Source organism: Scatophagus argus, chromosome 17 (assembly GCF_020382885.2).
Source record: "Scatophagus argus isolate fScaArg1 chromosome 17, fScaArg1.pri, whole genome shotgun sequence".
Lineage (NCBI taxonomy): Eukaryota > Metazoa > Chordata > Actinopteri > Scatophagidae > Scatophagus > Scatophagus argus.
Window position 1 is genome coordinate 11,730,657 of NC_058509.1, and position 11,292 is coordinate 11,741,948.

The 11,292-nt window shown below is 41.4% G+C and overlaps 2 protein-coding genes across 2 annotated transcripts in view; both read right to left on the reverse strand.

Annotated features, from left to right (window-relative positions):
• The window catches only part of elmo1 (engulfment and cell motility 1 (ced-12 homolog, C. elegans)), a 95,489-nt gene extending 94,005 nt beyond the window's left edge, over nt 1–1,484 (reverse strand). Inside the window, exon 1 of the mRNA XM_046416679.1 lies at nt 1,367–1,484. The gene's annotated coding sequence lies outside the window, so the exon portion shown is untranslated. The remainder of the gene's footprint in view (nt 1–1,366) is intronic.
• A 3,561-nt stretch (nt 1,485–5,045) lies between these two features.
• On the reverse strand, nt 5,046–10,986 carry rp9 (RP9 pre-mRNA splicing factor). Its single transcript, XM_046417391.1, has 6 exons — nt 10,645–10,986; nt 10,396–10,426; nt 10,147–10,276; nt 8,012–8,103; nt 7,459–7,520; nt 5,046–6,009 (listed from the first exon to the last, which is right to left on the reverse strand). The coding sequence occupies exons 1-6, from the start codon at nt 10,788–10,790 to the stop codon at nt 5,793–5,795; spliced, it is 678 nt and encodes a 225-aa protein (XP_046273347.1). The 5' UTR covers nt 10,791–10,986; the 3' UTR covers nt 5,046–5,792.
• Between the last annotated feature and the right edge of the window lie 306 nt (nt 10,987–11,292).

The following is an 11,292-nucleotide window of genomic DNA, read 5'->3' on the forward strand; positions in this document are numbered from 1 at the left end:
GAGTGAGGCATGCTGTGTGCCTTCACAGCCCAGTGCTGCTGAGGTCTGTTATGGCTACTGAGTGATCATTGAGGGAATATGGAGCAGCAGCAGTTCTCGAAGTGGGGTCTGCAGACGACTAGGCTCCCTTTAACGGCAAAAGGCATAAACAGGAATATATTTTGTCCGACATGGCCCCGCAGCCAACAACAACACACAGTAGCGCAGGAATTAAACGTCCTTTTTCAGGATGTTTGCTCAAGTTTACACTTGACATTTATGAGTTTTCTGCATGTCTGAAGAGAACTACTCAGGGCAAAATCTTTTCAAACAGAGGTCTAACATGGGCTAATGTAGCAGCTCCATACCTGAGAGTCAGGGGTTGGAAACCGTTTCTGAAAGGTAGTGCAGAAATCATCAGGACAACAAGGCAGAAACGTTACGAACTGAAGAAACAACTCTTTGACAGGTGCAGTCTGTGCCAAGGGGTCTCAGCTGCTTTGGTTTTGAGGGGGCACAAGACACAAAAGTTTAACACTGACGTCTGACGACTGAATTAGGGAAAACTTTTGGAAACCCCAATATAAAGCTTTGAAAAGACAGAAGGTGAACTCTTACAGGCTGAGTCAAACTGTCAGATTATAATGCATATTTATATCGTTCTTTTCTTTTCTTAGGGAGGGGAGCACAAAGCTACAACATTGCGTCTGCTGTCCAACCTTCTGTCTCCTAATCACAGGCCAACGTGCTCAACAGCCAACATGCTGCGTCGGAGTTAGATACCGCATACCATTAAAGCAGCTCTTTAATTAAGCCGTGGAGGGAAAACGCGGGTTTCTATGGACGCAACACTTTTTGGCATCGAGCGAACAGCATGCACTGAACAAACAAGCCGGAGCAGCAGCAGCGGCGGCGGCGGCGGCGGAAGCCTCGGCTTCCTCACAGCGAAGCCCGTGCAAAAACACACAAGTTGCAGCTTTTCAAGCACGCACTCATTTCCCCAAACAGAACTACAAACAGCGCACGGATAATGAATTCACAGGCAGGTTCCTATCCGCTGCAGTTCAATGTGCGAAAGCGGAGTGAGCTGGCGATGCTTCAATCAGATATACATGTCAGTGAAAAGAAGAACAGCGCCCAAAGCCGGTGAGGCCACTTCAGAAAAAAAAAAGTAGGGGAAAATCAAAACAGGCAGGGAGATGTGAAGAGAAAGGGCAAAGAGGAAACACTGTATTATCTCGCTGCGGTCTAAACAAGAGACAGAAACGCTGGCTGAGGCGCAGCGCAGCCCAAACATCGCCAACATTCAGCACAAAACGCGAGACAAGTGAAGCTGAAATGCCGCCCGGCAGCCACATCTCTGCGAGAAAAGAGAGCTTAGACCAACCTGACGGAGCGAGGACACTTCTTCCACTAAAGCGCCGATGTCCGGAGTTAGTGTGCATGTGTGTGTCTGTTGTGTGTGAGTGTCACTGAGTGCTGTTTTCTCCCTCCCTCCCTCCCTCTCTCTCTCTCTCTCTCTCTCTCTCTCTCTCTCTCTCCTGTGCCGTAGATAGTGCTGATGTTTCCACTTCCTCTTTTCTTCTGCCGTCTGCTGGCTGCCTCGATGATACCAGACAGGATGGATGGACGACAGCAGAGCTGCTGCTCCCTGAGCCACCGGCTTAACGAGCGGAGGGGGGCGTTAAAGATTACATTAGATTAAATAAAGAAAAGAAGAAAGAAGAAATCAGATTAAATTATTAGCATTTTAAAAGTCTGTAGGATATATATATATATATTAGCAGATCTTAAGTTGATTAAAAACAATTTTTTAAAACAATTTCCTTGACATTTCAATTTAAGGATGAATTTGGCATTGGTCAGTAGATCTATATAATTATGATTAAATAACGACGGTAAATAAGAGTAATAATTCAAAACTTCCTTCAGACAAAAAAAATAAAAAAGAGTAAATTTACCCTTTTTTCCCCCCTAATGTAACGATTGATTACTTGACTTAAAGTTTTAATGTGTTCTCTTCTCTTGAACATTTCGGATTCACGCAGGGCACATCACATATTTTTATAGTCCCTTTCAAAAACAGGGCAATTCAAAGTAAAGGCAACATTCACTAAATATCAGCCAACAGACAAATTAAAATTCAAAAAATTAAAGACAAAATTTAAGTGGTCAGGAATGAAGTCTTGGGAGTTACAGTTTTATTAATTCAAATATTTCTATGTTTTAAACAAACGAATAACTAATGAGCCCAAACTGCTAGAAAACAGAAAAGCGAACAGATTCACATAGAACTTTTAAGAAAGTCTAAATATTTGTTAACCAAGCACATACAAGTTAAATAGTAAAACAGGACAGTATTGGCCTCACCAAACCAACCCAACCAAATGTTCAGTTTTAACAAATTGCATATAGAGAATCCACATGTAGCAAGATTTAAAAATGTGCCCACTGCTTTATATATATATTAAAAATAAAGTCAAAATATTCAAACTGACCCTGAGCTCCCCTAGTGGACAGTGGCTTTGCCTACACTGGCTCAACAAGCGGGATTCACAATAAATTATATGTGAATGAACAAACAAACCTGTTGGGGATGTTTTCTCTCTCTTCGTACCAGGACACAAACACATGAATGGCCCCCCTCCCATTTTGCAGCCAGCAGAGGAAGGGAAACAGGAACAATGACTTTAAAAATTCATGGAGGTAGAACGCTCTCTGGTCTCCACACATGCACTCGGAGGCGCTTGGAGGGTGACATTATGACCTTCTAATGTTACATTATGTTAGGAACCATTTTGCTATCGCTCAGCAGTGCTATAGTTTTTGTAGGACAAGATTTAGGACTATATCTAGCCGCGTTCAGCCACATGAGGCCACTTCCCTTTAATTATGTAAGTGAATACAGGCTGTTTCTGATATTAAACCCAGAGTGTGTGTTTATGAGTAAAAAAAAAGGAGTGAGAATAGTGTTTAGCAGACAGTCCTGCAGCTCATCCATGTCTCCTCTCAGCAGGAGCAGCAGGAAGAGGATTAATACAGAAGCTGTCTGTCCTGATAAATAATCTGGAGCGACACACCGACTAGAAATCCCTCTACCTCTCTCTCTGTTGCTTTTTCTCTTTGTAAAAAAACAAAACAAAACAAACAGAAAACAAAAACGAGCCTCTTCCTATTAAAATGACAGCCTGCAACCTCTACTAAATTGTTAATTTGGCTACACCACATGGGCTGTGGAGGAAAACAGGTGGGATCCGAAAATAACAGAAAGCAGAGTGAGTAGTGTGAGACAAAAACGGCAATTTAGTGTATCAGAGCACAAGCGTATTGAGGTTTCTGTTTGAAATTCGACTTTGATGGTACACAGACACCAGCTTCAAGTGACTCTTTGTTTGAACCCATGAAGTTTGTATTAGACTGGAGAGTTTAAACCTCCAAGCAGTTCAAATTATGCATAAATAAATTCTAAACAGTATTTAAGAGCTAAGGGCCTACAAACAAACAAATAAAACTTCTCTGTCTTCCTCTTTTTCGTTCTCATCATTAAGTTATGGTTACTTTTGCATCTCTGACTTCAGCTACAAAGCTGTCAAAACTACATCAGATAGCTCGCTGAGGATGTAATCTTTTTATCTGAGACAGCAGAGAGGCAGCAGAGTGAGTTTAAGCCAGCCCATATGGTTTAACTGCACTGCACCGTGCATTCAATAAAAGTGCAGACTCACAATGCAGCACAATGTACCTCTGCAGCCAATAAAATGCAGAGTCACTCTTGTTTTGCTCCTCACATGGCAAGCCTTTAATGGTTTCCCATTATACATGGACTTCAGCTGTCCACCTGATTGTGTAACTCACTTGGCTTTGAGCACACCTTGTTTCACAACCACTGGCTGAAACTCTGCCCATCTGGTGTGAAGATGATATCACAAGCAAAAAAAAAAAAAAAAAAAAGAGAGAGAAATCTTGCTACTGAATCTTTTAGCAAAACATGATGATTATTCATGAGTTAAGTGCAGTGCTCCAGCCATAAAGATTTAATTACCCACTTTTCTGCAAATATGCTGGGCTTCCAACAGAAGCTGCACAGCGAGTCTGACCTGGCACTCAATCTGACCTGTCTGTTGTCCAGGAAGACAGAGTGCTTCAATAAAGTCTCTCCGCTGACCAGATTCTCTCGACGTGGCACAGCCTCCCTCTGAGCAGCTTTTGACTGAATCTCATCTGGGAGATTCATTGTTCTGCTCAGACAGGGAGAGACAGAAAAGTCAACGTGGAACAGACTGTTTCAATGAAGCTGATTTATCTTAGGTTACTGGTCTAAGCGCCAGAACAGTGAGGGACAGAGCTGCCACAGACCCGACGAGAGAAAGAATAAGCTCTCAATCAGCGACTAAAACGCTGTCGTGGATGTATAATCTAACATCCTCTGATTGAACTGTAATGCCTCAGGAACACATACACTCCCTACAGCTTTTGAGCTACTCAGAAATACACAAATCTAAATGGAAATCTAGTTTGCTTGTTCCCTGTAGGTCTACTGTAATTGTCTCCCTATCAGGGTCATTAGGAAGAGGAAATGTTTCTAGCTCATTTCCACAGGGATTCCTCTTCAAAATGTGCCGCTCACGAAGCAGACAAGCACCAGATTTCCTCAGCCTAAAGAGCATGTCTCAAGAGAAGTATAGCTACCGTGCGCTGCTGGTCTGATGCGGTTTTGCTGGTCGAGAACCTGATTTGATGAGTGGTTGAAGGCAGCTCAGCAGCACAGAGAGGGAGGATCGCTCTGCGTTGTGTAGGCTACAGGCTGTGAAAATGATATGTGAGAAACACTCTTAACCATACTCAGACTGTTGGCAGGAAAAGATGAGGGGGGGGGGATAAAGTTCTTCGGCTCTTAGGAAGGTCAAGGCTGAGCTGCGTCTTGTGGTTTTTAATGATCAGATTTCTGTGCGTGGAGTTTCACTGCACAATCCTCAAAAGTTTAAGTCATCATCAACAAGAAGAAATACTGTCAAGACCAAGATTATTAACATCTTTGTTTTTGCAGCTTCGAGCCGTGCAAACACTGGAGAAAAAGAGCCATCTTTATTCTCGGAGTAAAGGAATACATTCACATACATTCTTTCCCCATCGCTGTGGCTTTTTTTTTCAGAGCAAATAAGGATATTCCAACCTCAAATAATTCCAAATATTTATGTACAGTCACAAGTATTCAAACATTCGGGCTTGTGTGGAAGACAAATTCGAACTGTACTATTTTTTTCCTCCTCTCTGCGTTTAACACACTCTACAATCAAAGTATTTAAGAGCAGCGAGATGGCAAGGATAAGAAAAAAAAAAGAATATGGTGGAAAATACAATCTCTTAATAACACACTACATTTGCTGACATGCTATCTTATAAGAGCCAGTAAAGATCTCTTACACCAGCGGGCTCATTTCACATTGCTTTAGATTCATTACCCATGCAGCTAATGCTTTCTGACGGATGTTTGCACCGAGGCACGCGTACACACACTTGCTCAAGCAGCTGTTCCATATGACCCTGATCTGTGTCATCTAACAGAGACAAGGTAAATTAAAGCCGTCGCCCTGGAGACAGTGAAACAACTGGGAGAAGTCATGCACAGTGGATTTACAGTTTTAGGGTTTCAGCCGGCAGACGAAAGGCTTGCAAAGGTCTCCAGTTCGTACTGAGGCAGAACACACTTCGCTACTGTGTAAGATCTACCATTGCTGCTACTTCATTCACTGTCTCTTCCTATGTTTAAAGCATGTAGCATACAAGTACGTACACCAGTATGTTCCAAGCTCTCAGTCTGAATCAGAGCTGTCACTGGTTTTGGACGACTTGTGCTTTCGTTTCCTTTTTCTCTTCTTCTTGTCTTTCTTCTTTTTGTCCTTCCTCTTTTTCCTTTTCTTGCTGCGATGGTGGTCAGAAGAGGAAGAGGAAGAGGAGGAGCTGCCTGAATCAGAGGAGGAGGAGGAGGAGGAGGTGGTGTCCTGAAGCAGCTGCTGCAGCTGCTGGATCCTAGGAACAGGAAGGGCAAGGAGGAGAGAAGAAGAGGTGGTGGGGATTTCAGTACAAGGAAGAAAACACAACTGATGCAGTCAGATCCTAGAGGTTGGCAAGCATCTGAAGTGTCCTTGAGCAAGACTCTGTCTTTGTCCTTATGCCAGCATTTCCAAAATGTGGACTTAGCCAAGTGCCTACTTTTGTTACTTATCTCCAGTAATTGCCAGCAGAGGCCCAAGTACCTTTAAAACCGCGGGCGTGTGGAGGTTTTTCAGAACACACTGGTCATCCTGTCGCCTGTATACAAGGCTTGAGCACAGATGACTTTTCAAATTTGAGTACAAATAAGTATTTCCTAGACCTGTGTAGAAAGACCAGCGTTGCATAACTTTGACTTGAACCTTAGCAGAAAGGGTGATTTCACAGTCATTAAATCGGATTAATTGACAACTACTGAGACTACTGGTGACTCTAGCAGCTCCTTAACTACCTCTGATGAATAAATGGCATGTGTCCACAGCCAAAGAAGGTTCATGAAGGGCAATAAAGACATCAACACATCACAAAATGAGGGAGGAAGAACAACAGTACTCAAATGAAACATTTATCAAAAATGAAGGAAGAAAAAGATATTTGTTGTACAGTTCTAGAGGTCACTGGAGAACATGCCATTTAATTAGCTCAGAAGAGTGAGCTGGCACACAGAGACAGAAATGTACAATTTTTGAAGACACTGGAAACCATACAGACATGGGAAATACTAAATGGGCCATTTTGCGGAATGAAGATCAGAAAATAACTGGTCCAAGTGCCATATGTATCTGGGAATATCTCCAGAGCCAAAAACAAGTGCGAAAAATAACTTCTAAAATCTAGTTGCAGGTATTTCTAAAACAACCGCCTAATTTCTACAGACTTGTTGGGAAATATCCTCATCAATTACCACCACATGATAGGAGGCTAACGTCTTAAGGACAACTTGAAAAACAATGATGCATATGTAACCGGAAAGCAAGCTCGCTGGGAGAGGTTGGACTCTCTCACTTCCCTTTCAAAGAAGATGCCAAAATTAATGTGGCACCGACACGCAGCCGAGTCTTCAAAGCACCACTGGCCTTTGAATAACCTTTCTGTAATGCATGCAAACACAAAACACACACACAAGTGTATGTGTGTGGCATGTACAAGCACACACACATCTACACAGGGCATTCATAGTGAGCAAACCTCAAGTTCAAACATTCTGGTGTCCAAAACTATTTGCTAGACACCAGCACAGAAGGCCAGGCCATCTGAAACTGTCTCACTCCGCTGAGGGAAAACGCAAGTGTTTGACACAACTGCATCTCAAAAGTGTCTTTGATCTGTTCTTTCAAGGTTACAGTGGAAAGAATCTGACTTTTTCACAGAAATTACAGCTAAGGATATGAACAACATACATTGTCAAAAAATGAATTCACATACCTGGTTTCTTTTTCATTCCTTTTGTTTTCCCGAATGATATCGTACATTGGGTCTTCATGGGCCTAAAAGAATAAAGCACGATCTGCCGTTACTTACTATGAAGAAAGTAAAAGAATTCCTGCTCACAATGAGAGTTGCTACAATTCACAGCAGATTATCCCATTCGACACATTCCAACTATTGTACCGATTCTGGTGTTATGTCAGCATTTTATTTTTTAAAAAAAACCTCCCTGTGACAATACAAGGTAGGAAAATATGATACAGTTGCATTTATGGTAATCATTGCAGAGGCTGTGTTTCCCTGCAGCAGGAATTGTTCCATTACAGGCACAATGGAACAGACTGTGTGAAGAAGTCTGCCGTCCACATGTTCCTCAGTGTAAACTAACGTGTCCCGACTCTGTTGTTAACCTCAGCAGAACGTCTCAGTCACAGACCCTTGACCTCACCACAACCCAAGCTACGTTCTTGCTCTGAAGACTCTATTATTTGATATCTTCCCTAAATAACTATGGGTGGGCTCATTGTTTCTGAGCAGTGAACTCACTCACCACCCTGAACTGCTCCAGTTTCTGGTTGCCTTTGATGAAGAACGGACACTCCTTATCTCCTGTCCTGTGGCCGTAGCGTTTGCATCTCCAACCTGCAGCAAAGGAAAAACATGTTGACGTGACAGGCACATAATCTGGCATAAAAAAACAGATCAAACACAGGTATTACAGTTACCATCCTGGGAACAATAGTTTGACAAAATAAACTCAAGGTCCACTTACTGACTCTTTCTTGAGCTTTCAGTCACATCTTACAATCTTCATCTTGCAAACGGAATGAGTTCAGTTGTCATTCACAACCAAACACGCATACACTGCATAGGTATACAAGTTACATACTTGTTGACAACTGAACCAACTCAAGCCTGGTTCAGCTGACACTGACAAGGGTTAAGCTAGTAAATGAGTTAAGAGCCATTTTGCCAAACAAGATAATGTTTTTTAGCGTTTTTATTCACTCGTTTCTAACCTGCCATGTTCACATGAGTACACAAGCCCACAAAAATACATTCATTTAGGTTTGTTTGTGTGAATTTAAAAGGCCAAGACAACAAACTTGGTGTCATACACTCAAACAGCCCTGCTCATGTGGCAATGCTGCAGCCTGTACGCCTCATAATAAAAGAGAAACCACCTCGAACAAATCAGAAGGTCATCACTTGTGCTGCACTGAAAAAAAGTAGTTTCGTAAAAGCTTCCCCATGACGACGATTGGAGCGGCCAAAGCACATCACAGCAATCCATTCTTACATTCTGCATTATAACAGACATCATACAATTAACGAGTTTTACAATTTATTAGGTGATATGTTATAACATTATTATAAGATATTTATGGTTTTTATTTGATTTTCACCCAAGTTTTATTTAAACGTTCAATAAAGTCCAAAGTCAGTGAGTGTTACAAAATCGTGTTAAAGAATCACAATCTCAATACTGACCAAAATAATTATGATTAGGATTTTTGCCATAATGAAACAGCCCTGGTTATTATCATGAAAAACTTGAGTCTTTGTAAAGCTAGAACACAGAAGTACTCTTTATCCTCCATAAGTAGCCGTGTGGACAATCATTTACTTACTCGTTCATACTGTGATGTTGTTCTGTCCTTTTAAACAGGACGACATACTGAACAACCTTCCCGAAGAATTGAGGGGAGCGAGTCATGCTCAGATTCAACAAATGCCAAATGTGTGTGTGTGTGTGTGTGTGCGCGCTGACTCCTAAAGTTCCCGGCTGTTCGTACACTATGAAAGGGAGTGGGACAAAGGAATGAATGGACACTGTATATAATGACAGTCTTTGTCTAACCGAAAAGACAAGTAGTATACACAAGTTCATTAGTAATCTGTCGCCCTTCATATTTGTCAGAGACAACAGATGTAGTGTTAATTTTAAACTTCTTCTTTTAAGCTTCTACAACTATCACCTATAAAGACCACTGCCCACACATGATGGACGTTCACCCCCACCTACTGTTGTTTAAGTACAAGTGTTGCTAGTGCTTTCATAGCTGATGATAAACTTGAACACCTTCCAGAGCTTTTTGTTCATAATCATCATTTGGAATAAATGCAACTGTGGGCCTATGAGAAAATGCCCTGCATATTAATTTAAATCAAGGAACCCAGAGAGTTTTTCTTTCTAATACTAATTACATATATTTAACAGTTTGAAACACAGTAAGTCCTTGAATTTTCATAATTTCTGAAAATTCAAGATATTTGTAGATTTTGGAGACAGTGCAGATCTAAAAACAGTCAGGCAAGTGCTGTAACACGAAACTAAATCGAAACTGTCTAAACAACAACGCTGATAAAATTTATCTGAAGACTAGAAATTTTAAAAATGCAAAAAGTATTTAAAAGGTCAAAACACCAATTAAAAAAGTTCGTATACAAGTCACACTCTGACACTGTATCGTAGACCAGGCTTCTTCCTTTTTCATAAAAACATACAATCAAAGATGAACATCCTCTCGTCACTTTTTAGCCACATGAACTAGCCCAGAAGTTTGGGGGATATCCAGTTATAGTCTACAATCTCTGCAGATACAACAGTAAGCTGCATGTCTCTTTCGCACCCTCTCACTGAACGGCCAGGTAACATCACTGAATCAGTTTAACAGCACTTACACTGCATCACCTTCACCTCCTTCCCCAGGGGCATCCATAGCCCCTTAGTGGGGGCGTGTGCCAGGAAGTTCCTGGCCTCTTCATTTCCTGGTTCCGCAGGAATACAGTCCTCTGGTTTGTCTTCATGCTCCTGCAACAACAAATGTCACTTTCTGAACATGTCTTCGCGTAAACAACGAGTCCAAAACAGTCTGTTTCTTATAAGCTTCTTGCCATTAACTAAACAACTATTTACATGATAAACGTTACCTTTATCAATCCTGGTGGTGGTTTCTCATAGCTGCACGAAAGACAGAGAATGTTGAAGTTGATTCTCACACAACTGCAGAATTAGCTGTTTCAAACTAAGTTGCTATTCCCAAAACTAGCTAATACCACTAAACCTGACGTCAACTGATAAGAAAAACTTGTTGTTACGAGAAAACAGGCAAATAACATTTATAATTCATGCACAAGTTTGCAAGGTTCAACGTAAAAGCTCTCACTAATATCACTCACAACGTCTCGACGTGTTTTAATTTTTGGACTTCGTTGCTGAGTTTTTTTGTGTGTGTTTTTAGCTTCTCCAAATCCTGTTTGGATGTCTTGTGTTTCTTGTGGTCCCGTCTGTCCTCCTTCTCTCTTGTTCGCTTTCTGTCCGACATGGTCCAGATATCGACAAACGCCCCCACTCCCTCAAAAAACGAATTATCTCATGAACAAGGCTGCATTCAAGGACATTCTGTGAACTAGTCACTAAAAACGACGACCAACGTGCTAACCAGCTGCTAACTAGCAACCATCTCACTGGTGCAGCTGTACTTCCTGTGCAGTCGGATTAGTTAGTTAAAGTCCAGCGCCATCTGCAGGACATGCGCAGTAACACATGAAGTGTGTTGGATTTAATGCATTCGGACACAAGATAAAGTTTGCCTAAAAACCTCAATTAATTTCTCCAGCAGTGAACACATAATTACTTTAAGCAGAGGACTGCACCCTTCTGCACTTTTTTGCTTAAACTTTATAACTTTCATTTAAGCTTTGAATTTGCACCTCCCTTTGTTTTACATATAAATGAACTCTGTTCTGTAAATTTATTTTACTGCATACACTTTTGGTTTTCTATGTTTGGCGTAATCATTTTCTCAGTTATGAATACTGTCCTCA